Source organism: Giraffa tippelskirchi, chromosome 3, assembly GCF_054371585.1.
Source record: "Giraffa tippelskirchi isolate mGirTip1 chromosome 3, T2T-mGirTip1v1.2.pri, whole genome shotgun sequence".
In the NCBI taxonomy this organism is placed as follows: domain Eukaryota; kingdom Metazoa; phylum Chordata; class Mammalia; order Artiodactyla; family Giraffidae; genus Giraffa; species Giraffa tippelskirchi.
Genome location: NC_137277.1, coordinates 47,032,926 through 47,060,000, shown reverse-complemented (window position 1 = coordinate 47,060,000; position 27,075 = coordinate 47,032,926). Strand labels below are relative to the sequence as shown.

The 27,075-nt window shown below is 43.2% G+C and overlaps 1 protein-coding gene and 1 long non-coding RNA gene across 3 annotated transcripts; one reads left to right on the top strand and one right to left on the bottom strand.

The window, feature by feature from the left end:
- Positions 1 to 5,488: 5,488 nt before the first annotated feature.
- Positions 5,489 to 7,161, bottom strand: LOC145542185 (C-C motif chemokine 8). Of its 2 annotated transcripts, none has more exons than XM_081580511.1 (3): positions 7,018 to 7,161; positions 6,459 to 6,576; positions 5,489 to 6,052 (listed from the first exon to the last, which is right to left on the bottom strand). In XM_081580511.1, exons 1-3 carry the CDS (start codon positions 7,091 to 7,093, stop codon positions 5,947 to 5,949), a joined length of 300 nt encoding a protein of 99 aa, XP_081436637.1. In that variant the 5' UTR covers positions 7,094 to 7,161; the 3' UTR covers positions 5,489 to 5,946. The 2 variants fall into 2 exon arrangements, with proteins under 2 accessions (XP_081436637.1, XP_081436639.1); XM_081580513.1 differs by having other exon boundaries at positions 5,947 to 6,052; positions 6,459 to 6,570; positions 7,018 to 7,093.
- Positions 7,162 to 16,844: 9,683 nt separating this feature from the next.
- Positions 16,845 to 18,595, top strand: LOC145540837 (uncharacterized). Its single transcript, XR_014078576.1, has 2 exons — positions 16,845 to 16,910; positions 18,015 to 18,595. It is a non-coding gene; the product is annotated as an uncharacterized LOC145540837 (long non-coding RNA).
- Positions 18,596 to 27,075: the final 8,480 nt, after the last annotated feature.

Sequence of the window (27,075 nt, the reverse complement as noted above, 5' to 3'; positions counted from 1 at the left end):
TCTTGAATTAGCAGGTGGATTCTTTACCGCTGAGTCACCAGGAAAGCCTCCAACATTCGTCTTTCCGTCTGACTCATACAGGAATTATTTGAGGTCTGGCTTATGCTGTATCTGGCTTCACAGATTTCATAGGGGATCAAATCTTGCTCTGAGAGGGATGGCTGATGACCTTCCAAGTCAAACCCTCTTACTTCTACTCTAGAAAACAGATTCCTTGTCATGTTCTTGACCAGCATATCATCAAAATGAATACTTACCAAGGATCCAGGGAGCCTAAAAGGACATAATGGGAAGATTATGGTGTAATTGATTTTTCTAGCCAGACAGGGGTAAAGCAGAATTGTCATAGGCAAGCTGAGATGTGCAGTCTCCCTACCCACTGGGCTGTTAGCTTTAACCCGTTGTTGCTTTGCTAATTCAGGTGCTTACAGTGTTTAGTGTTTGCTGCCTTTTTTTTGGGAGAACTCCCAGGATAAATACTTGATGCCGTCCCTTCCCATGACTAAATAAAAAGTGCAGGCAGGAAAAACTTCATATTTGGCACACTCTCATGCTGTGACCAAAGAAAGGGAAATTTTTCTGTCCACAGGCAGGTGGACCCAAGTTTGGTTCAGTAACAAATTCTCCTTGCAGTTCAATGTAATCCCAATTATTAATACAATCCAAACAAGAATTTTGTGGAGACTGATAAGCTAATTCTGAACTTTTAGAGGAGAAGTGAAAAAAAAAACAAAAATAGTCAAGACCACTTTGAAGAAGAACAAAGTTGTTGGGCTTACACTCCCAGATATTAACAGTTTTTAGAAAGCATTAGTCATTATGACATAGTGCCATTGCTCCAAGAATGGATGAATGTGCCAAAGGAACAGATTAGAGTGCAGAAATAGAACCATACGTATACTGATGTTGAATATATATATATCAGAGTTTGCCCTCTGGAGTAGCTAAAGAAAAAATACCCTTTTGAATAACTGATCAATCCATTATTCAGTGTGCTGAATCAATTTGATATTTATAAGGAAGAATAAAATCTTGATCTCTAACTTTCAGCACACTGAAATATATATATGTATACACATATATATATACATATATATAAAATCAGGTTCAGGTAGATTGTAGCTCTAAATGTGAATGACAAAAATAATGCTTTTTGAAGAAAATGCTCTTATGAAAATAACATAAGAGAATATCTTTGTGACATCTGTTTTGAAATAGTTTGCTTAAACAGAAAACAAAAGCACTTACCATAAAGGAACATATTGATAAATGGACTATTTTAAAATCAGGAAGCTATATCATCAAAAAGTAGAAAGGGAGTGAAAAGGATTATGAGAAGATATTTCAGTTCACATGTTTGTCAAAAGGTTCTGATTCAGAGTATAGAAAATGCTTCCACAATTTCATAATAAAAAGAGAGGCAATCTAAAAACAGACAAGATCCAAGTCTAAACAATCAAAAATGGGTATAGGATATGACGAACTGGACCTTCATAAAAAAAGATATCCAATAAACATTTAGCAAGATGTTCAAGCTTATCTGTCATGAGTAAAACACAAAATTAAACCATGATTGTATGGAATTACACACATAATCAGAATGCCTAGATTAAGAAGAATGACAGTACCTAGTGTTGCAACATCAGATATGAACTGACTCAAACTCTCATACGTTCAGGTGGGAGTGAATGTAAATTGGGGAAACAGATTTGGAAAATATTTAGCCATATCTGGAAAAGTGTTTGACGGTTGAGTATGTGCTTAATATATCCATATCCTGTCAACCATGTATGTATTCTTTCTTTTTTCTTTCTCTCTTTCTTATCTATATATACATATCTATTTCTATCTATCTGTCTGTTTGTCTGCCATCTACCTGCAAAACCGTGAGTTCACACTGATAACTTTTAGCTGCAGTCCAACTCCACAGAGTTTTTCTAGCCTCCAACATTCTTTATCTCTCTATAGAAGCTTCTCCAATAGTAAGGGAGTTGGCTTCCATTATCTTCAATCCATTTACATATTTGCTAAATCCTTCTTCAGGTCACCATTCTCTTAAGCACATGGCTAACTCAGTCCTGATGCTATGATCCTAACTTGTGGACTGCTGTCTTGAACCCAGTCCTACCGAACATGCTGGCTGAGTTCTTCACAGTCTTGGCTCAGCCCTGGTTCCAAAGAACTTACTAGGATCCCTGATCCTGGTCCCAGCCCTGGCCTTGGTAAACACACCAAATGAATGCCCAGCTAAATCCCTGGCCCTGAGCTAGTCAACTTGCCTGGTGAAATCCAGGCATCGCCTGGAGGAAGGAGAACAAATATTGATGGTAAAAAATAATGAATCAATAAGATAGAGCCTGAGATGAGAACGTCTCTGAAGATTGCTCCTTTGAGAAGTGACCCCAGGGATGAGGACTGAGAGGCAGCCCAGTGAGATGGAAAAGGAGAAAGCAACAGAAACATGTATAATTAAGGTCAGAATAGTGGGCAATGGGGACAGCTTCTCCTGGAAATACCTGATGAGCCTACAGAATGGCTCCCAGAATCAACTGCTGGAAGGAAGAATGGCAGAAGCTTTTAAACATCTGCTCTGTACTTCCCTGGTGGTACAGAGGATAAGAATCCACCTGCCAATGCAGGGGACACAGGTTCAATCCCTGATCCAGGAAGATCCCACATGCCGCAGGGCAACAAAACCCACGTGCCACAACTACCGAGCCCAGGCTCTAGAGCCCAGGAGCCACAACTACTGAACCCATGTGCTGCAACTACTGAAGCCCTCGCGCCTAGAGCCTGTGCTCCGCAACAAGAGAAGTCACTGCAATGAGAAGTCCGTGCACTGAAATGAAGAGTAGGCCCAGTTCACCACAACCAGAGACAGCCCACCTGCAGCAAAGAAGACCCAGTATAACCAAAAATAAACAAATTAATTAATTAAAAAAAATCTGCCCCACTCTTCATTGGTGGAAAGTTGTCGCCCAGCGTTCGCTCCCCTACACTGTGAGCATCAGACAAATGTGTAGGCTGAGCCAACTCCTGACCTTAGATGGCATCCAAGGAGAAGCCTGTGGACAGAAAGCAAGAAGTCAGGAGACACAGAGCAGATGTCGAGAGAGTGAAGTGAATCCAAGCCTGCAGCAAGCTGCCTGCCCAAGGCATGGATGAAGTCAGTAGTGAACTCAACAGGATGCTTGTCAGCTTCATGTGACCTCACCAGTTCTTTGCCCCCAACTGACAAAGGAATGAATTGTGTTCACAGAAATGAACCCATTAGTAGAAGGATGTGGATTTTCAAAACACAGCTATTCCAGTTGAGGCACATAAAGCACCAATAACTTAAATAAGGTGACATATCACTTACCACGTTTATGTTTCATGTCATTAACAAAGTTCATTGTGATTTGAAATACCACAACGGAATCCTGGAGTGCTTCTGGGTGATGCTTGGGGAAGACAAATGGACTGTGTCTTCTGCTGTAGTCTGGTGACAGTTTAGGATGAGTCTCATGCCTTTGGAATTCAGGACTGATGTCTATGGAGTTCATGAAACCCTGGGCCCAGATCTTTGGAGCCAGCTTGACCTTGAGGCTGTGAAAGAGCGTGGTTAAGAATCAGATGGAGCCTTTCTGGTTAGAAAGCACTCTGTTTCCCAGCTGACATTTAGATGCCTTATTTTAGACACCTGGAGTTTAGGTGTGCTACCTTGGGCTTCGGTGGAAAGCTTATTTTCAGACAGGTGATATATCCGACTTGGGAGTATTTGCCACTAGGCTGGGCTCCTGGCTGGCTCGATGGTTTTAATCCTTGGCACTTTCTTCCTAACCCTTCCCTAGCCAACAGGCATGACCAAATTCCCAAGAGACGTGGCTCCTAGGGTAGGAAGGAGCTTGTGAGGTCATCTTCCAGATCCTCTTACTTCCTGCCTGTGATACAGAACTACTTTCACTTTTATATGGGGCATCTTAGTGCCAGAGAGAGAAACTGACTTGCTGTAAGTGACTCAGAGAGTCAGAACCAGTTCTGGGATCAGAACCCAAGTCTCTTGCCTTGCCATGCTTCCATGTTTGTACTTGAATCAGGGCATCTGTCCAACCTGTGACAGGTTCCATGGACCTGGGTAAGCAGGACAATAGTTGTCTTCCTTCAGGAGGGATCTTGGTATTTGTGCCTCAGTACAGTAGGCCTCATGTCTGAAACAGGAGCCAACTATGGTGGCTCAGATGGTAAAAAATCCACCTGCAATGTGGGAGACCTGGGTTTGATCCCTGGGTTGGGAAGATTCCCTGGAGAAGGGAACAGCTAGCCACTCCGGTATCCTTGCCTAGAGAATTCCATGGACAGAGGAGCCTGGCAGGCTATAGTCCATGGGGTCGCAAAGAGTTGCACCTGACTGAGTGACTTTCACTCACTCACTCATGCTTATGAAGTACAAGAGAATCTTGACCTTAAGAAGCTACTAAGGAAAGGAGAGTCAATGCCTTCAAATGGATTTTGCAAATTCTTGGGATTGGGGTTGAGAGTAGAGTGATACAGATGAATTCCTTCTGTGTCTCAAGGGTAACAGCCATGTGGGTAATCTGTTTGCAAGATCATAAGACAAGGGTCTATGTCTTGGTCAGTTACTCTCTTCCTTCTACAGCATTTAATATACCCCTCTATCTGGCCCATTCTTCCTCACCTCATCTTACTCCCACCATGCACCATTTATGTTCCCATCGTTTCTCTGCTCCATGGCAGCAGTCTGCTCTCAGACCTTCCCTCTCATGCTCTATTTTGTATTCAAACACTAGGTTATTCCTCCTGATGCTCGCCTCTGCATGTGAGATTTTCCTTCTCTCCTATTTCAGAACTCTCAGTGCATCTCTATTATCTGCTGAAGTTCCAATCTGAAATTCAAAAGCCACTACGATCTGGCTCCAAACTGTATTTCTAAAACCTCAATTCCTCTGTTTTCGCAGAGCCCAGTCAGGTGGGATTCCTTCCTCTGGCCCACTCCCCTCATCTCCCTCCTCTATCAGCTCTGAAGAATCCTTTCCTTTTCCATCACATTCGAATCTGTCATGGCCTGTCTGGTTGAAGACTTATCTCCAAGGAATAGTCTTAAGTGGATCTCTGGGCTATAAACATCTAGTTTCCTCTTGGATTCAGTTTCATTCCTGGGATGTTATTCTAGGTTTGAGAATGAGTGAAACAGAGAAAACCTGGGGTTATGGGAAAATGGTTAAAGACTATTGCAAGAGATCAAGGAGAGACAAGGCAAAGATCAATGTGGAGAGGAAAAAAATGGGAATCTAGATGCTATTATGGGCGAGTGACTTAGGGACTGGAGCCAGAAGACTGGGACAGTTTGGTCATTCTAGGCTCTCCCTAATCCTAAATTGAGTCCAAAAGACATCTTAGAGGATGACTTTTATACTCTAAATTGTCATTCATTGCTACCATTTTCTCCCTCCCCACCAAATGTTATCCCATGAAAAATAAGACCAAGTAGCTTGAAATTATATATATTTTTTTTCTTTGAAAATTCCATAGTCATGTAATAACATTACTTTCCATCACAATACTACATTGCACATATCTGCTTACAGGAGCACTGATTTCCTAAGATTCCAGAGGTGTTTCACTCTGATGATCAGTGGAAGGACATCACCATCCTACAGGCAGTAGGATGGGGAACAGCACCATCTTGCTATGAACTTAACCAAGCTCACAGGAAACTCATCACCAGATGTTGTATCTTACATTCATTAGGATTTATGGCAGATAACGTTGAAACAACAATAATTTAAACATAATTAAATATTGTTTAAGAAACTACATGTTTAAATTATTTTTAAAAAAATAACTTCTTTTTGGCCATTATAATAAAATAACACATCTAGGGAAGGTTGGGAAGAAATAAATAAGATTTTCCAAGACTCTGTCTCTCAGTCCAGGTATGAAGGTTCAAGGCTTTGGTGTTCGGGACTTTTGGTCCAGGAGCTTTATGGAATTCTGGACCCACTTCTGCTTGGGGTCAGCACAGACCTCCTTGTCTGCTTTGGTCTTGAAGCTGTGGGGAAAAGAGGGCAGAGTTAAATGGAGTGTCTTGAGGATTTTTCCCAGGAGTTTGATCCATTGGCCCCTAAAGCTGATTAGCCCTTGCTCCCTGGTTGAGGAGCCTGAATGGGGACAGGAAGAAGGGGAAATAGGAGGAAGAAACTTCTTTTCCAGAAAAGAAGTTCTGCTGTTACTGCCCCAGGGGAAGCCCTCTAGACCCTTGGCTAAAGGAACTTGGATGATCTGACCAAGATCCTAGAAGAGGAGCCCAGGGTGTGTATATTTTCCTTCTTGTGGGCTCAGTTTGTCTATGGAGTAAAGGGTCCTTTGGCTTGGATGTTTTATTTATCTGACTCATTTGGACACATAGAACTCAGATAGAACTTTTGGCTGTGGGTGCCAGGGCATGGTGCACTTACATCACAGCTTCCTGGGGACACTGGCTGTTGGTGATTCTCGTGTAGCTGTCCAGCTTCTTGAAGGGGATCTTCCCATTGATCATACTAAAGCAGCAGGTGATTGGGATAGAAACTGAATCTGAAAAACATTTTGCAAAGAACCAGAGAGTTATGATGTGTTGTAAACATGCATGTGTCAGAGAAAATGAAGAAGACAGGAGACAAAGCAAGTGCTGGGATTCTAGCTGGGACCCACGGCTCCCACATTCAGAGCCTTAGTCCAGATCCCACAGGTAAAATGGTCCTTCCTTCTGTGCCCCATCCCCAAACAAGATGAGGATTGTTGAGACAGTGGCTGCATTTAGTGTCCTGAAGGTGGTATTGGGCAAGATAATGGAGCTTCTAGTTCTGGTCCTGCCTCTGACCAGCTGTGAGGTGCCAGCTCTTCTTAATTCCTCTCTTGCTTTCACCTTCTCCATCTTTGCAATGGAGGCTATGCAGCAAGCATGGGGTGACTTATGCCTGGGGTTAGTAGCTGGGGTAGTGAAAATGTTAAGGCTTAAGAAGAGAGGAGCCTTACCTGGCTGAGCGAGCACCTGGGTGCCAAAGGCGGCTGCCACGAGCAGCAGACACAGAATCCCAGCGGAGACCTTCATGTTGGAGGGTGAGCACGGGGGCTTCAGCCTGAGAGTTGGCGATTGCTGAGTTGGTCTCAGTCTCTGGAAATCTGGCTCCTCTGGCTGATCTGCCTGCCTTTTATAGGGAGCAGAGTGCATGGGTAGGGTTATGTTTAAGGAAGGACCGAAGAAACCCCTGAATGTGCTGAGTAAACACCAGATCCTGGTGGTGATTTCCGAACACTGAGAAAAGGAAGTTGAGCAGTTTCCATCATCTGTTTGGGCTGTGGAGCAGAGGTGGAAGGATATGTGGCCATGCCAGTGAAATGTACAAAGTGATGTCATTAGACTGTTAAGAGCTCTGATTTCTTTGAAATGGAACAAGATCTGTTGGAAAGGAAGAGTGGAAGCTGAGTTCCTAGTGGGGTGGAAAGAATCAACGGCCTGGGGCCTCCTCAGGGTCCAGGAGGTCGGGGAAGGGGCTCTATGTCTTTGCCTGGGCTCTTTGTCCATCTCTGGTCTCTGCCATCCTCAACCAGTTGCACTCCTTTAGAATCTCACATAGGTAGCTTGATAGAAGCTTGGCAGAATGGTAAATCCAGGCATCTTCAAGTCTTCAGGCTCTGGAATGTCCTGTCGTGGAGCCTAAGAAGTGGACAACACATACTGATCTTATAGGGTTGCTGTTGTTTTAGTTGCTAAGTCTTGTCTGACTCTTTGTGACACCATGGACTGTAGCCCATCAGGCTCCTCTGTCCATGGAATTTCCCAGGCGAGAATACTGGAGTGGGCTAACATTTCCTTCTCCAGGGGATCTTCCAGACCCAGAAATCGAACCTGTATCTCCTGCATTGGCAGATAGATTCTTTACCATTGAGCCACAAGGGAAGCCTACAATCTTGCCAAGTGGTGATTTCCAAATATTTTATCAGACACTAAAGTTTCTTTCCAAGTGAAATGATACAAAGAAGTCCAGTATTTCATGCAGATTCAGATAGAACAGGTCTGTTTGAAAAATGCCTTTTACTTTTGGTGTCCAGTGTATTGCCCACTTAAAAAATTAGGTTGTTTGTTTTTTACAACTGACTTTGAAAAGTTCTTTTTACATTTTGCACTCAAATCCTTTACCAGCTATGTGCATTGCAAATATTTTCTCCACAGGCTGTAGCTTACTTTCTTAACAATATTTTTCACAGAGCAAAAGTTTTAAATTTTAATAAAGTTCAATTTATCAATTTTTTCTTTCATAGATGTTGCTTTGGGTATCTCTTCATCAAATCCAGGTTTGCATATTGCCTTTTCAATGAACATTTCCAGACTTTTTACAAATCATTCTATATTCCCCAATAATCTTGAATGTTAAATATTCCATAAGGGTCCATATATAAAGTCACTGTAATTAAGTGAATCCTTTCTCTACAGTTGGAAATTATACAATTTCCACTTTTTCACAATCATAAACAACAATTATGAGAAAAATGATGTAACATAATCATTATTGTCTTCAATTCTATAGCTAAAGGATTAATAAATCAAGTTATATGGCTATTATTAAGGCTCTTAATCAAATTACAGCATTATTACATTGCTGGAAGGTTTCCGTCTTCATTAAGATGTGAGTTTATTGTTCTTAAAAATATTTGACAATTGCTAAGAAAAAGATATTTATCTTGTTAAAGGGTAAAAACCAAGCAATGGAATAGTGGTTTCCTTTGTGGTGTTAACATCATGCAGGAGCCTTTTTAGAGGCAGACATGTTCTTTATCTTACTCAGAGGGGTGCTTAAGCAGTTGTCTATTTAAAATTCATGAAATTGTACACTTAAAATGTCTGCACTTTATTGTACATAAATTAAACTTCCACATAAAGTAAATAAAAAGCACAGCACTGTTTTGCTTACATTCTAATGTATTTGTTGTTTTTAGCGAGTGTGTTAATTATTTTTTTCTTGTGATTAACTCATTCATGTTTCTATAACATATGGCCTTTTATTGTTCTTACTGATTCCGAAGAGACTTTAGAACATTTATCTCATGCATTTTCCTTTTATTATACTGTGCGAGCTTGTAAGAGTAGAGAATTTGCAGAACGTGGGATAAATCACTGTCATCAGAATTTCTTCTGACCAGAAGGGAACTTGAGTTCTTCCAGACAGTCCTCTTGCCAGATGTACCTTGTAGCCCTGATCTCTGTGGGAGTGTGTTGTCTAAGAGGTCATCTGCACACAATTTTTTGTTCAGAAATAAATTCACTGTCTCACAGAATACTTTCAAGGCCCTGTTAATTTCTCCTCTGAGCTACCTTCATATGGAAAGTTCATCCATAAGCAGATGGCACAAATAGTAGCAAAAGTGATATTGTTGAGAATCAACAAGCATTAGCAAATGAAGGGAATTAAGGGTCAAGTAACTCAATTCTAATCCTGATGGAGCCAATAATGAGCCAATGACCTGCCCAGTGTGACCATGGATAAATCTTGATTCTTAAATTCATTGTCCTTATCTATAAAAGGGAAGGGTTTGACAAGTTCAGGGATGACAAATAGTTTTCAATGATTTGTTAACTTAATAGATTGATGGCAGACAAATAGAAAGGTTTGTTGGAAAAAAAAAAAAGAACCAAACAGAAGCTCCAGTGAGGCCTTACCTTGGGTTATTGAGTGCAATGCTGTTATTGATTAGTGATGTCTGCCAAGGATGCAGCAATAGAAAGTGGTACTACCTGTGTAACACAGATGTTGTTCCTGGATTAAATCATATTTAAGCTCTTCTGTAACTTAATTCATCTATGTTTGGGAAGTATCCACTCAGAGACTAAGAAGCTAGCATGCCAAGAGAACTGGCAGAGAAATGTGCTTAGCAGTCAGCCCTAGGAGAAGACGAATAGCATGGTGGTTAAAAGTCTGGATCTGGATAGAAGGAATACTAGTTAATACTGTGTCAGATATTCTTTACTCGCCTATTCTTTACTTATGTGAAAATGGGGTTTATTGTGAATATTAAGTGATCTGATATCCAAAACTTGCTTTGCAGAGTGAGTAACATGTGTACATGCATTCTCAGCTGCTCAGTCGTGTTCGACTCTTTGTGACACCACAGACTGTAGCTTGCCAGGTTCCTCTGTCCATGGGATTTTCCCAGCAAGAATACTGGAGTGGGTTGCCCTTTCCTCTTCCAGGGGATCTCCCTGATCCAGGGATCGAACTCACGTATCCTGCACTGCAGGTGGATTTTTTAACTGCTGAGCCACTGGGGAAGCCCTCAGTAATATATGACGAGTGATCAATAATTTAGCTGTTATTAATAGTCGAGTAAGAAAGGTATTGTGTCTAGAACGTGCTAGAAAGGGACCCACAGTGTGGTCCCTGGTCTCTTGTATTAGTTCTCCCTAAAATTGCTTCCAACTAAGATATGTGGTAGAAACAGACCACCAGGAATGTCTGGATTGTAGATGAGGGGGAAAAAAAAGAGCCTCCCAGAGGAAGAGAAGTGTGTTCCTGGGATCCTGCCATGAATCAGATGCATGGAATGTTGGGGGCCCACAGTGGGGATGAGGGTCAGACTCCAGGGTTGACATACCCAGAGGCACCAAGGTCTTAATTCTTCAAGGAGCTCAGAGATCTCAAGTGGTGAGCCACTTTGATTATGCAATTTCCCTCTATTGTTTTGTCCTCAAACTGAATTCAAGAAATCCCAACATAAAAAGTTAAAACGAAACTTTAGGCCATGAAAGTTCAGCAGCTGTTCTTTTCAATAGCGTGGTTATGCTGTTGTTTAAGGAAGTGATCACCCTGCCTTCTCTCTTTTCCCCTCAGCATCCTCCCAAAGTGCATCTTCCTTAAGCAGTTTTGACAGCTCACTTAGGGCTCAGTGACTGTGAAGTGGCACCGGACATCAGAAACAACCTCTGTTAATAGAGGGCCAGAAATGGGTACCCTGCTGTGGAAATAGATCTGGGTTCTTAAGGACCTTGTTTCATTTTTGTGGTAATTGTTTGCTTTGTTTTGTTTGTTTTTTACTGCTTCCCTCATTTTTAAAGAATTTTTATTAGAGTATAGCTGATTCACAATGTTGTATTAGTTTCTGCTATCCAGCAAAGTGAATAAGTTATACATATACATATAGCCACTCTTTTTTAGATTCTTTTCCCATATAGGTAGTTATCAAGTATTGAAGAGTTCTCTGTGCCATACAGTAGGTCCTTATTAGTTATCTGTAGTAGTTTGTACATGTCGATCTTAAGCTCCCAATTTATCCCTTTCCCTTTGCTTCCTCCCTTGGTAACCGTAAGTCTGTTTTCTACAGCTGTGACTCTAGTTCTGTTTTGCAAATGAGTTCATTTGTGCTATTTTTTAAGATTCCACATATTAGCAATATCATATTATATTTGTCTTTCTCTGTTCGACTTACTTCACTCAGTATAACAATCTCTAGTTCTATCCATGTTGCTACAAATGATATTATTTCATTCTTTTTTATGGCTGAGTAACATTCCATCATATATACGTGTGTTCAACTCTTTTGTGACCCCATGGTCTGTAGCCTGCCAGGCTCCCCTATCCATGGATTTCTCCAGGCAAGAATACTGGAGAGGTTTGCCCTTCCCTTCTCCATAGGATTTTCCAGACCCAGGGATCAAACCTGGGTCTTCTGCATTGTAGGCAGATTCTTTACCATCTGAGCCACCAGGGAAGCCCTGTACATATTGTCCACATCTTTTTTATCTATTCCTCTATTGATGGACATTAAGGTTGCTTCCCTGTCCCGGCTATTGTAAATAGTTCTGCAATGAACATTAAGATGCATGTATCATTTCAAATTGTGATTTTCTCTGAATAAAAGCCCAGAAGTTGGATCACAGGATTGTATTATTTGTAATATGTGGAAATGTGGTTCTTAAGGAATGTGACTAAATGGGAGAGGATCTCAGGAATCAAAGTTCCTGCTTTCATTTTCCAGCTTTGTCCCAAGTGTTTTCAATCGTCACAAAATTATAGAATGAGTTAGAAAAAGGTGCATTTAATTTATTCAATCCTTTTCCTTTGAGAGAATGAATTATAGAGGCGAAATGATTTGTCATAAAGTTGTACAACTGCCCTGTGACAAGCCAGGGCTGGTAAATGAGCATGTCAGAATGAAAGCCATTATTCAATTTAGAGTTAGAAGACAAGAACCAGGCAGGAAAATACAGAGAGCTGCCCAGGAACCTCAAAGACCATCCAGTGCACTGGTCCCCAGATCTGCCTATCACATCAGAATGCCCTGGGCAGGGACTTATAATATGGAAAGGCTGCCTTAACCCACTCTAACATACTCACTCAGAATCTTTGGAGATAATGCCTTGAATTCTCTTTGAAATGTTCCAGGTGGCTTTTAACCATGACCAGTTTGGGAGCCATCAAGGATCAAGATCATCCCCAAGAAAAAGAAAAGCAAAAAAGCAAAGTGGCTGTCTGAGGAGGCCTTACAAATAGCTGTGAAAAGAAGAGACTCGAAAAGCAGGGGAGAAAAGGAAAGATATTCCCATTTGAATGCAGAGTTCCAAAGGATAGCAAGGAGAGATAAGAAGGCCTTTCTCAGCAATCAATGCAAAGAAACAGAAGAAAACAACAGAATGGGAAAGACTGAGATCTCTTCAGGAAAATTAGAGATACCAAGGGAACATTTCATGCAAAGATGGGCTCAATAAAGGACAGAAATGGACCTAACAGAAGCAGAAGATACTAAGAAGAGGTGGCAAGAATACACAGAAGAACTGTATAAAAAAGATCTTCACGACCCAGATATCACAATGGTGTGATCACTCACCCAGAGCCAAACATCCTGGAATGTGAATTCAAGTGGGCCTTAGGAAGCATCACTACAAACAAAGCTAGTGGAGGTGATGGAATTCCAGTTGAGCTATTTCAAATCCTAAAAGGTGACGCTGTGAAAGCGTTGCACTCAATATGCCAGCAAATTTGGAAAACTCAGCAGTGGCCACAGGACTGGAAAAGGTCAGTTTTCATTCCAATCCCAAAGTCAATGCCAAAGAGTGCTCAAACTACTGCACAATTGCACTCATCTCACACACTAGCAAAGTAGTGCTCAAAATTCTCCAAGCCAGGCTTCAGCAATACGTGAATCATGAACTTCCAGATGTTCCAGCTGGTTTTAGAAAAGGCAGAGGAACCAGAGATCGAATTGCCAACATCCTCTGGATCATCGAAAAAGCAAGAGAGTTCCAGAAAAACATCTATTTCTGCTTTATTGACTATGCCAAAGCCTTTGACTGTGTGGATCACAATAAACTGTGGAAAATTCTTCAAGAGATGGGAATACCAGACCACCTGACCTGCCTCTTGAGAAATCTGTATGCAGGTCAGGAAGCAACTGGACATGGAACAACAGACTGTTGTTCCAAATAGGAAAAGGAGTACGTCAAGGCTGTATATTGTCACCCTGCTTATATAACTCATATGCAGAGTACATCATGAGAAATGCCAGGCTGGAAGAAGCACAAGTTGGAATCAAGATTGCTGGGAGAAATATCAATAACCTCAGATATGCAGATGACACCACCTTTATGGCAGAAAGTGAAGAGGAACTAAAGAGCCTCTTGATGAAAGTGAAAGAAGAGAGTGAAAATGTTTGCTTAATAAGATCACGGCATCCAGCCCCATCACTTTATGACAAATAGATGAGGAAACAGTGCAAACAGTGGCTGACTTTTATTTTGGGGGGCTCCAAAATCACTGCAGAAAGTGACTGCAGCCATGAAATTAAAAGACGCTTACTCTTTGGAAGGAAAGTTATGACCAACCTAGCTAGCATATTAAAAAACAGAGACATTACTTTGCCAACAAAGGTCCATCTAGTCAAGGTTATGGTTTTTCCAGTAGTCATGTATGGATGTGAGAGTTAGATTATAAAGAAAGCTGAGTGCCAAAGAATTGATACTTTTGTCTGTGGTGTTGGAGAAGACTCTCTAGGGTCCTTTGGACTACTTTGGACTACAAGGAGATCAAACCAGTGCATCCTAAAGGAGACCAGTCCTGGGTGTTCATTGGAAGGACTGATGTTGAAGCTGAAACTCCAATACTTTGGCTATCTGATGCGAACAGCTGACTTATTTGAAAAGATCCTGATGCTGGGAAAGATTGAGGGCAGGAGGAGAAGGGGACGACAGAGGATGAGATGGTTGGATGGCATCACTGACTCAATGGACATGAGTTTGAGTAAACCCTGGGAGTTGGTGATGGACAGGGAGGCCTGGCGTGCTGCGGTTCATGGGGTTGCAAAGAGTCAGACATGGCTAAGTGACTGAACTGAACTGAACTGAACCTGGTTTAAATGCTTCATTTACAGATATATACACTGGGGCACAGAATGGTAAGCTGATTTACTCAGAGTCACTCTGACAATTTAGCAAAAATCCCAAACCAGAACTCAGAGATGCCATCACTATGCCCAGTTACACACTGGGCCTGTTTCTTTGGTCCCTGGTACAGGCAAGGTCTTTGTTCTAACAGAGACCCCAATGTTCTGTGTCTGTAAGTTCATGTCACAAAGATAAGCATGTGTGTGCCCAGTTGGAATATAAATGATCTCAGAGAGGATTACCTTATAGGTCTTAATAAGAGGAACATGAATAGCTTCTATTTCAACTTGGGAATATATAGTTTAACCCCCCAAGCCCTTATATCACCATTCCCCACTCAATGCTTAATAAGTGATAATAACAGAAGACCTTTTGAGGCTATCTACAATGTCTCTGCTTTTCCTTTATAATAACTCCATGGAATCAATTGAAAGTTTGATGGCAACAAGCTGTTCAGTTGCTCCTGGGGCTCTGGGGCTACCACTGGGATGTGGATAGAAATAACCCTGACCCTAAGCTCCTGGCTAGTTTGGTAGTATGGATTCTAGGTACTGCCTTATCCTAGTCTGTCCCTACTGGTGGCCAAGGTAATGTGGTCTGTGGTCTGAAAGACACAACTTTAAGAATGAGAGGTGAAATGGACTTTGTTGGATTCCTGTATTTTTGAAGTGTACACATTATTTCAGCTTTATTGATGGAGCACCCGAGGAACAGGGCAAAGCAAATATATGTCCTATGTGTACAAAATAAAGCACCCAGGTCTTGGGCTATCTAGGCCAGCCTCTTCCCAGGGCCCTGGTTTTAAGTGTAATGCATGGAACAGTGAGATACAGCATGGCCCAGCAATTGTGGGCCCAGTTGGAATGTAAATGATTTCAAAGAGGATTACTTGATAGGTGGCCTCTCATCCTGCTTTGAATAGTTTCCTCACTAATAACTGAGTGGAGAGTGCTGATTCTGCTGTAGTCTTTCTTCACGTGGCCTGTTGGGATCTTTATCAATCAGAAACATCCCTGGTCACTGCGGCAAGTCAAAGGGACATGGAGGTTCTTAAACTAGCTCTTAAAGGCTTCTCCCTGGAGTGACACAAAAGGGGTCATACCCCTTGCTTATCTTCAAGATGGTATGGAAGAATAATCCTACATTGGTAGAAGCTCAAATACTAGAAATATGAGTGGTTATCTCTAGTCCACCACATGTTGCCTGTTACCCACATCAATTTAGTAACGATTAGCTGTTGTAAAGAAATGACTGGGCTATGTGACGTTCCTAGGTTTAACCATTTTTAATAATTCCCATTAAAAACAGCCCATCCTTTATTTGTTTATTTTGGCTGAGCCATGTTTCATGAAGGATCTTAGTTTCCCAAACCAGGGATTGAACCTGTGTCCCCTGCAGTGGAAGCTCAGAGACTTAACCACTGGACGGCCAGGGAAGTCTTAAAACAGTCCACTCTTGAAAATTTTTTTTTTTTAATTTTAACTTGAGGCTAAGTGGTGAGTCTAAGTGGTTTCACATTTAGCCTTCTAAATCAAATACGTTGTACTTTTTTTGCTCCGCTGTTCCCCAACTGACTTTTATCTAAATGTCAGGGAACTACACTAATGATTGCCATATCAAGTTATTCACTTCAACTCAGTGAAGTGGTAAATTATCATAAAGCCCTTAATGAATGCAAGTGTTAATTGGTCCTTTGAGGGATATTTGGATTTTATTATTTATAAAGATCACAGTTAGGCTTATGAAGGCTAAGAGCCTCTGGGTGAATAGCTGGTAAGCCCTGTGAAGGAGTCATTGTGCTTTTACATGTTCTGTGTCACGTACCGGACAGCCACTCTTGTATTTCTCTGTGTGTTTTTTGTTTGTTTGTTTTAGCTTTTGGCTGAACCCCAAGGCATGTGGAAATTTAGTTCCCCGACCAGGGAACAAACCCATGCCCTCTGCATTGGCAGCAGGAGATTTAACCACTGGACCAACAGGGAAGTCCCTTTATTTGTGTTTTTAAAAAACTGACCTGGATGGGAGGGGAGTTTGGAGGAGAATGGATACATGTCTATGGATGGCTGAGTCCCCTTGATGTCCACCTGAAACTATCACATTGTTAACTGGCTATACTCCAATACAAAATAAAAAGTCTTTAAAAAATTGAGAGCTGTCTACCTAATTCAATCATATGTATTATGCTCCATAACATTCTGGAGCTCACTTTTTTTTTTTTTTTAATGTCAAAAATAACTGTTTTTTCCTACATTTTTACAGATAGAAATGTATAACATTCAGTCAGTTGTAAAAACTTTAGGGTGGTATCATAACCGTTAAAGTACTCTATCACAGGAACGGAATGAAAAATGTAGAACACGTCTCTCAAGGCATCCAGACATCAGCCAGCACCGGCGCTTAGCAACGCACCGCAGCGGAGTCGGAGCCTTCTGCGCAGGCGCCTGCCCACTAGCCTACATCAGCAACCCGGGCTGCGTGCCCACACTAGGGACTTCCGGTAAGAAACTGTTATTGCAATTTACAGCTCCCAAGTTTTAGCTTTGTGGTCTTTAATTGATTGCTTTTCCCATTCCAATCTCCAAGGTCCCTCAATCACACAGACTCAGAGGAAAGGAGTCTTGTTTGTTTACTGGGGGAGCTGCCATCCAGAATTAGGGTACTTCTTCCTGAATCTGCCCTCGAACTTCAGATCTGTTTCCTCGGTGGAAGGCACTGCCCTTCTTTCACTTGTCTGATACACTGAGAGGATTTATAACACTTTCATATGTTCCTGAGGCTTCTGAAATGTTTCCCAGGCCCAGACTCTGGCATTTTCCCCAACTCAGAGTAACACATCTGCAGGACTTTTAATGATTTTCAGGTGATTGCATGCTCTTTGCAGGAAACAAAAAGTATACAGAAATGCCAAAAGGAAAGGACAAAATACATCTGCATTTAGGGTGGGTGACCAGCTCATCCTGGTTTGGCCTGTGATTTCTTGTTTTTAGCACTAAACGACTAGTGTCCCATGAAACCCCTCAGTCCTGGGCAAATCATGAAGACTGATCACCCTACCTGCATCTTAAACACTAAGATTGAATCTGGTTGAAACTTGTTTATTTTACCCCTTTCTTCTCTCTTGATTTCTCTGTGTGTGTATATGTGTGTATATATAGCAGTATGTATGCACACATACGAAAGTATGTATGTGTTTTGGTATATCTATACACATATATGTGTATAGATACACACATATATCCATATATCCATGTATATACACGCATATCTAGACATAATGCACATGTGATAATATTTATAGCTTTCTTTCCTTAACACTGGTCATGTACTCTTCTGATTCATTAGATATTCTTCAGTTGCTTGAATTTTAAAGGCTTCATAGTGGTCCATTTTACATACCACACACATACCATAATTGAAGTCTTTCACTGTAATTGGGTATACATATGATTTATATCTTCACCTTTAAAGTTAACATTATGAGGAAAAAGTCAGTTTAAAAACCTGACCCACGTCTTTATTTCTTTCTGTAGCTATGGAATTAACATATCACAATGCATGAAATGTTGACGCTTTTAACATGTATTACCCTATCGGTTTCTAGAAAGTTTCACCCTGGACAACATTTACAATTTGTGGTAAAGAGAATCATGGACTCCCCAAATGTCCAGTCCCCAGTCGCTGGAACCTGTGGGAATGTTATCTTACATGGCAAAGGGATCTTTGCACATATGGTTCCAGGTTCAGAACTTGAGATGGGGGAGCAGCCGGGTTATCCAGGTGGACCTGAATGGAGTCCACACACAGACAGTCCCTGAATGTGGAGACCCTGTCCTATGGCATCAGAGAGATGAGACAGAAGGAGAAGAGATCCCAACTGTGTGTGAGAGAGACTTGACATGCTGCTGCTGGCTTTGAAGACGGAGGAATGGGACTCGGAGCCAAGGATTCTAGTGGCTTCTAGAAGCTGGAAACAGCCCTCTGCTATCAGTCATCAAAAAAGAAAGATCTCAGTCCAGTAAACAAAAGAACTGAATTCTGCTAACACCCTGAATGATCAAGAAAATTGACTCTTCTCTATAGCTTCTAGATAAAAACACAGTTCTGCCAACACCTTGATTTTAGTCTGATGAGACCTGGATCTCACCTTCAGCACTGTAAGATAATAAATGTGTGTTGTATAAATCACTGGTTTTAGTGGTACTTTATTATGATAGTAGTAGAAAACAAATGAATTATTCTTTTAAAATGTGTGGTGCTTTATTAATAAAAATATGATTTTGCATATGGGCCAAAATAACCTATAGTGATAGAATTCAGACTAGAGTCTCCCTTTGGGGAATACTTTTAAAAAATTATTTTCTGTTTTTTTTTTTAAGTTGCTAGTTTATTTTAATTAATTTTTTCTTTCTTTCTCTCTTTTTTTTTGTTGTGCCATGCAGCATGCTGCATCTTAGTTCCCCAACCAGGGATCGAACCCATGACCCCCTCATTGGAAGCATGGAGTCTTAAACACCGGACCACAAGGGAAGTCCCTTTTTGGAGATATTAACTGGCAGGGACCTGAGGGAGACTTCTGGGTCTGGAAAAGTTCTACAAATGTTGATTTGAGATGTGGCTACATGGAGTATATGTGCAAACGTGCCAAGTCACTTCAGTTGTATCCCACTCTTTGCAACCCCATGGACTGTAGTCCGCCAGGTTCCTCTGTCCATGGGAGTCTCCAGGCAAGAATACTGGATTGGGTTGCCATGCCCTCCTCCAGGGGATCTTCCCAACCCAGGGATCCAACCCGTGTTTCCTGTGTTTCCTGAATTCACAGGCGGGTTCTTTACCGCTAGCATCACCTGGGAAGCCCCACATGGAGTGAAAGTTGCTCAGTTGTGCAGAACTCTTTGCGACCCCATGGACTATATAGTCCATGGAATTCTCCAGGCCAGAATACTAGAGTGGGTAGCATTTCCCTTCTCCAGGGGGTCTTCCCAACCCAGGGATCGAACCCAGGTCTCCTGCATTGTAGCTAGATTCTTTACCATCTGAGCCACAAAGGAAGCCCAAGAATACTGGAGTGAGTAGCCTATCCCTTCTCCAGCAGATCTTCCTGACCCAGGAATTGAACTGAGGTTCCCAGCATTGCAGGCAGATTCTTTACCAACTGAGCTATAAGAGAAGCTCCACATGGAGTGTAGACATGTATAAAACACACTTATCTTCACTGAGTTTTATTTTTGGAGAGTATTACCTCAATTAAAATGTAAGTAAAAAGAAACCACTCCATTGTTTAAATTTTTATGTATAGGTTGGTTCTTTGTGTACATGTTCATTGGTTTGAGTTTTTTATCTTGTAAACTGATAGTCTCCTTAGCTTGAGAATTCACTTATTTTTCCCTTATTTATAAGAGACTTTAAAACTCTATCTCTTGTACATTTCATATTTTGAAAACAAAGTACTACCTCTTAATACAAAAGTTACAGAACACGAAACATAGTCTAGACCTCAAGATTTCCCCTTAGAAGAAGGAACTTAAGCCTTTCCAGAATGGCAGATTTTTAAACTCTGGGACTGTCCCCACCAATTGCATCATGTCGGATACACATAGTAAAGCATGGTTTGGGGATCTAGTTTATATTTAGTTGCAGTCCACATGCAAGGCCACTAAGTAAGCCAGGAAATTTTTATTCTCCAGTGAGATGCATGATGCAGAGGTGCATCTGGAAGCAGGAGCTAGAAATAGGATTAAAACTCTTTTATCAGGACAAGTGGGTTCATTGAAATGCAAGGGATTAAGGGCAAGCAGGTATAATCCTAGCTTGCCTGCTAAGTAGCTGTGTGACCTAACCGGGTGGGTCATTAGGCCCACCTGCCTCATCTATGAAACATGGGGATGCTCATGGTCAGGGATGATGAGTTGGTTTCTGTGCAGATGTCAGCCCAAGAGGATGATAGTAAGGATAACAAGGTCTTGTGCTGGCCTCTGAGAAATAGTAATGGGACTCTTTACTGATGACCACCAAGGACACAGTGTTAGGGAAGACCCTGGTTTTGTGACATGTTGGACATTTCTGGACCAGGAGATATCTATGTTCCATCAATTTTATTCTCCCAAGATCATCTTGAAATGAGTCCAGTCTGAGATTAGACATTTAGGACATTAGGAATTAGCTGGGAAGTGTTCTTTCCTGTGTAACTCCATCTCAGAGACAGGAGAGTGGTTAAGATCATGAACTCTGGAGTCAGACTGTCAGGATTTGGTTACCCAGATGCTTATTTCGGATCTCTGCACCTCAGTTTCCCTACCAGTAAAATGAGTGCATAAAAAGAGTTGACACAGGAGGGCAATGAACAGTGGGTCATAAGTATATAGTAAGTATTTCCTGGGACTTACCAGGCAGCTCAGTGATAAAGAGGCCACCTGTCAATGAAGGAGATGCGGGTTCGATCCCTAGGTTGGGAAGATCGTTGGGAAGATCCCTTGGAGAAGGAAATGGCAGCCCACTCCAGTATTCTTGTCTAGGAAATCCCATGGAAAGGGGAGCCTGGCAGGTTATAGTCCACCGGGTCACAAAGGAGTTGGATAGGACTTAGCAACTAAACAAAAACAACAACAACAACAAAGTATTTACTAAGTCAGCAGTTATGAATATTCATCATGAGGAGGATGCAGTGACCAGAGGATGCTAGGGAGGTACCAAGGATGTGGACCATTCGAAGTGTTCCTGTAACTGTCTTCATGTTTCTTGGTAAAAGAGGTAGTACAGATGGACCTCCCGGAAGACCTGTGCTATAGATGGGGAAATAGAAAGAGTCTCCTGGAAACAGTGGAGAATGGACTCCTCAGACTCTCACTTGAACCAGAGGTGCAGAAGGCTCTGGACCCCCAGAAGGAACAGGAGACAGATCCCAGGTAGGACGGACACTGAGAGGCACCTCGCTCAGTTTCTGTGGGAAGTTCAGAGACTGCCATCAGCAAATTCCATTGATTGCACAATTTCCCTCCTTTGGTTTTGGTTTCCATCTGGATTTGGGAAACCTTCGTATGAAAGCTAAAACGGAACTCAAGACAGCTCAAGTTCTGCAGCTGTTTTGGCCAGCTGCCAGACAGCCCCCCCTGGGACAGGATCCTTATGTTTTTTTTTTCTCTCTCTCTCTCCCCTTTCCTGGGGGCTTCCTAGTTAGCAGTTAGCTAAAGCACAGACAACAGCACCAGTGCTTGTTGTTTAGGAGCGGGTGGATGGCAAGGCTGTGGTCTAGACAATAAGCTGGTAGTGGGTGGGGTTAAGTTAATATTGGGAAAGAAATGAGGCTGCTGCAGTGGAAGCTGGTGTCCACCTTCTTAAATGACTCCCAAGACACACATCAAGGTCGACTGGATGAATAGCCTGGGAATCTCAAGCCTGGGCTACATTATACAGCATTACCCCAGGTTTATTCTGAGATCACAGAATCACAGAAACAATGGAGAGAGGTGGTAGAAGAAAGACATAAAGTGCTTTTCAGCAGGTGACGCAGCTAGTCTGTGACGAGCCAGGACTGGAGGTGAGCAGTGGCCATGTATGAGTGTCAGGTCCTTACCAAGACTACCATGCAAGTTCAAATCCAAGACAGAAGGGGACAGAATCCAAGCGGTAACAGCACAAAAGAACCTCAGCAAGCACCCCAACTGGGCCTCAGGTCCCTAAGGAAACCGATCAAAACCTCGGAAGGGATACGTGGCCCTAAGCCAACGGGCTGACTCAGCATCCTGGAATAAGTTCTGGAAACCCGTGTTTTTAGAAGGAATCCTGCTGATTTCCATTCATAGCCAGTTTGGAAGCCATGGATCTAGAGCAGAAGCACATTCATGGGTGGGTACACTGGGTCTCATGGAAGGAAAATGAGTTGTCAACAACTCAGTTGACAATTTAGTGCAGAGGTGCAGCCTAAGGAAGAGAGGGGGTGATACCCAATTATGGGTCCATGCATCCATGTTTGGTCCCCGGTCCCTGATGGGAACTCTTCTGTATCAGAGGTCCCAGAGCCTCCAGGGCTTAGAGTTTACAAGTTCATGGACAGGACTGGGAGGACAAATGGGCTGAGAACTATTTAAAAATGAAGAGCTATAGCTTTACGAACGGAGTGCTAGCAGATTCTATTTGTGGTAGTATGCTGCTGCTGCTGCTCCTAAGTTGCTTCAGTCGTGTCCAACTCTGTGCGACCCCATAGACGGCAGTCCACCAGGCTCCGCCGTCCCTGGGATTTTCCAGGCAAGAGTACTGGAGTGGGTTGCCATTTCCTTCTCCAGGAGATCTTCCCGACCCAGGGATCGAACCCGGGTCTCCCTCATTGTAGGCAGATGGTTTTACTGTCTGAGCCACCAGGTTTAAAGGTCACTCTCTTTTTTAAAAAAAGATTTACTTATTTGGTTGCATCAAGTCTTGGCTGCAGCACACAGGCTCTTCACTGCATCTTGTGGGAATCTCTCATTGCAGCACATGAACACTAGTTGTGGCACGCTGGCTCAGTAGTTGTGCTGAGGCATGTGGGAACTTAGTTCCCCGACCAGGGATTGAACCCAAGTCCCCTGCATTGCCAGGTGGATTCTTAACCACTGGACCACCAGGGAAGTCCCTAGGGGTCACTCTCAGTGGCCGTTTGGGATGGGATCGTGGTGGCAGAAGAGACAGACACACAGGACTGCTGGACCCAGCCTGAGGATGAATGTAGATGCTAACTGCCCCGAGAATTTGGGGGCCTCCTTGAAGGCTTTGGTGAAACACGTCTGTGTCTAGGCAGGCAATGAGTGAGCCAGGAGTGGGTTTATAGTAACCCAGACCCCTTATTAGCCCTGAGTGTGGATTTGAAACATGGTGCCTTCCAGCTCCTCCCAAGACATGACTCCTCGGACTGAGGGAAACGGTGAGGTCCCTTACCAGACTCTGCCTACTTCCTGCCTGTGGTATAGTATTGTCTCCATTGAATGAAGAGGGAAACAGAGGCCCAGAAAGAGAAGCTGATATGCCTAAGTGCACAGGCAGGCAGTGCCGCTTTTGTAATCAGCACCAACACCTCCTGCCTCCCAGGCCTGGACATTTCCAGCTCCGCGGGCTCCCGAGTACACTGTTACCTACCGCAGTGCTCTCTCCCCCAGAATGGCAGGCGGGAGCCCTCTAGTTGATCTTAAACTTTGATGGGTAGACTAGTTTCCATACAAGTCTGGGTTCTATTTTTTAAAGAGGAGCAGACCAAGCTCATAGACTGCTGAGGGATCTTAGAGGACCATTCAGAAAGAGGAGACCCTGTCTCTTTAAATGCTCGTTCCTAAACCTTTGCAGCTAGACTCCAGGGGATAGTGACAAAGGGAAGAAAATTTGGGGCAAAGGGCGGACATACTTGTAAATGCCAGCTTGTGGTGTCGGGCGAGCTGGTTCTAGACTCTACATCACTGATCCTTCTCTCTGTCCTCACAATTGAAGATGGTCCGGAAATCCCCTATAGGCTGGCATGTCTCCTCCGCCCTCACCATCACTTCTTGCCTGGATCATCACAGAGACCGGCTCTCAGGTCATCCTTTCCACACCCCAACTGGCCCGCAGCTGTCTCCTCCACGAGCTCACTTCTGATTATGGCACTGCGGCTTCCCTTCTGGCCAAACATCCTCAGTATCTCCTTAGCACTTTCAGAATTGAACGCAAACTGCCCACCTAGACATTCAAGATCCTCTAAAGCAGGGGTCCCCAACCTCTGGGAGCTAATGCCTGATGATCTGAGGTGGAGCTGATGTAATAACAATAGAAATAGAATGCACAATAAATCTAATGTGCTTGAATCATCCTGAAACCACCCCAGGCGCCCTGGTTTGTGAAAAAACTGTCTTCCATTAAATCGGTCCCTAGTGCCAAATGACTGGGGACTGCTTCCCTGGAACATGACTCCAAGCTCATTTAGAAATTCTAAAATTGCTAAGCTTTCCTCCTTTTCCTGGAGCAAATTCCGGCAAACTGAGATTCCTGCTTTTTGTCTGCTCTTCTGCCCGTCCTGAACTAATTCTGTAGAACCCTCTCCTCTAATCTCACCCCACCTGTGTTTTTTTATTCAATTTTTTTAAAATTGGAGGATAGCTACTTTACAATATTGTGTTGGCTTTTGCCATACATCAACAGGAATCAGCCACAGGTATACATATGTGCTTCCTTCCTGAATCCCTCTCCCATCTACCTCCTCATCCCCTCCCTCGAGGTTGTCACAGAGCACTGGGTTGAGCCTTCTGTGTCACACAGCAAATTCCCACTTGCTGTCTGTTTCACATATGGTAATGTATATACTTCTAAGCTGTTCTCTCAATACATCCCACCCTTTCCTTCCCCACTATGTCCACAAGTCTGTTCTCTATGTCTGCATCTTCACCCCACCCTTTAAGTCAGGTCCTGTCTCTTCTTCACTGAAAAGTGTCACTTAACTATAAAGTCTCTTGTCACCAGCCTTCCTCTGAGGTCTCAATTCTCATAAGATCAGTATTTCTTTAGGACTGAGCATAGATGGGTGGGAGTGACTAGTGAAAAAAATGAAAGTGCTGGTGGCTCAGTCATGTCTGACTCTTTGGGACCTCACAGACTGTAGCCTGCCAGGCTCCTCTGTCCATGGAATTCTCCAGGCAAGGATACTGGAGTGGGTTGCCATGCCCGTCTCCAGGGGAATCTTCTCAACCCAGGGATCGAACCCAAGTCTCTCGCATTGCAGGAAGATTCTTTACCATCTGAGCCACCAGTGAGTGACTAGAGGCAGGAGAAAGTCATTGCAACAGATCAGGAAGGGGTAGGTAGGTTTCACTGTGTGGGAGGAAGGGGTGAGCAGATGAGGAAGGAAATGGCTGTGGGCTGGTTCTGGACAGATGACTGGAGTCCTGGAATCTCTGCAAGCTGCCGTGGGGACTGGAACCCCAGTGCTGGAATGGCCCTATCTGTTCCGAACCTTGGCATGGAAAGCAGCTAAGTCAAAAGGCCATTCTTTAGTGGCCTGGCCCCCACTTCCTAAAACCATGGATTCTTCTGGGTTTATCTCAGCTTCTCTTCTCCTCTGGCCGTTCTGGCACAATTGCTTTTTTAGAATTGTGATTCATTATTTTACAGGAGGAAGAGAGTAAGGAAAAATAAGAAAGAAACCTTTCCTTTGGCAGGGTCACAGTCAAGGAATGGTGAAATGAAATCTGAAATCTGCAGAGTCAGCTGTGCGGTCCTGGGGAGGTTTCCTGGAAGAAAGAAGGGGAACCAGTTGGTCAGGACTGGACATGTCTTCCATCCAGCACCAAGACTAACAGGGCTGAGATAGGAAGAGGAGGTGTAGTCATGCGCAGACTAACAACAGGAAAGGTTCTGAACAGGGTCATCTTAGGGGCTCCACTTTTTTTTCACTGAAAATCTTTTTGTAGTTAAAGGAGTTGAAGAAATGAAACTGGTCATAAGAGAGATGAGCAGATCCAAAGTTCCTCCTGTTGGGCCGAATGAAGGACTTCAGGAATCCTGGTTATAAAGCTCTTGGATCTTAGCATCAGAGGCAATCAAAGCTGGGTGGCAGATAAAGATGTTGGAGTGCTGTGGTTTTCAGACCTCAGCTTGGTTGTCTGAGTTTTTCTCCAAGTGAGATCATGGGCAGAATCCCATGACCAACCAGGGCAAGTGGAGTGGTCTGTGTGAGGCAGAAGCTGGAGGTCCTGTCCCTCACAGCCAGGCTTCCAGAGTGCTCAGAGTGAGATGCCCTGATCCCATCATGCCTGCCCCAGTCCCCCAATACACACTTCAAGAACGTGAGTTAAAACAACCCACACGTGGTTTCTACTTGCCGGGAATTGGCTCCCCCTAGTGGACAGTTGGTGCAGAAGCAGGGAATTGTGTATGCAGGGCATCAGAGAAAAACACTGCATCCAATACTGTTCTGTTGTTTAGTTACTAAGTCATGTCTTTTCCCATCCCCTGGACTGTAGCCTACCAGGCTTCTCTGTCCATGGGATTTTCCAGGCAAGAATACTGGAGTGGGTTGCCATTTCCTTCTGCAGGGGATCTTCCCGACCCAGGGATCCAACCCGAGTCTCCTGGATTGGCAGGTGGATTCTTTACCTCTGAGCCACTAATATTGGCTTGGAAGTATTTCAGGGACATTTGTCCAGATCTATAGATAACCCATGAATGTGGAGGACGGCACAGGGACCCTGTCTGGAGGAGACTGAACACCTCTTGTGGAGGTCAGATCAATAGGTCAAGAGCTGTGACTTTCAACTGATGCATTCCCCTCCCTCTAGAAACTTCCTCAAGGTTTAGGCCTACATGCCCCTGTCCTGGGACCAGCGAAAATATTCCCTAGACCAAAGCCCTGCGCACATCCACATGAGATGTAGAAAAGAGTGAGGAGTCAGAAGCTAGATCTCAGTTTCCACTTCTGGAAATGGGGCTAATACAATGTTGTGAGGGTTAAATGCACTGGTGTACAGAAAGTGTTTTGAACAGTGGCTACTGGCACATGGTAAGTTCTTAATAAGCTTAACAATCCTTAGTTTTGGGGACTTCAGAGAGAATATGGCCGGGAGGGTCTCTGGGAAGAGACTCAAAGTGAAAGACAATGGAATTCTCCTAATTTCTCCCCCAAACTGACCCTAGGTTCCAAATCGAGACATGTGGCAAAGGGGATGGATTTT

Excerpts from the sequence above, each read along its gene's own strand:
- LOC145542185 (XM_081580511.1), bottom strand. The coding sequence starts at position 7,093 with ATGAAGGTCTCCGCTGGGATTCTGTGTCTGCTGCTCGTGGCAGCCGCC. Across the intron at positions 6,577-7,017 it reads CCAGGTGCTCGCTCAGCCAG|ATTCAGTTTCTATCCCAATC; the intron begins GTAAGGCTCCTC and ends AATGTTTTTCAG. Across the intron at positions 6,053-6,458 it reads TGTCCCCAGGAAGCTGTGAT|CTTCAAGACCAAAGCAGACA; the intron begins GTAAGTGCACCA and ends TTTTCCCCACAG.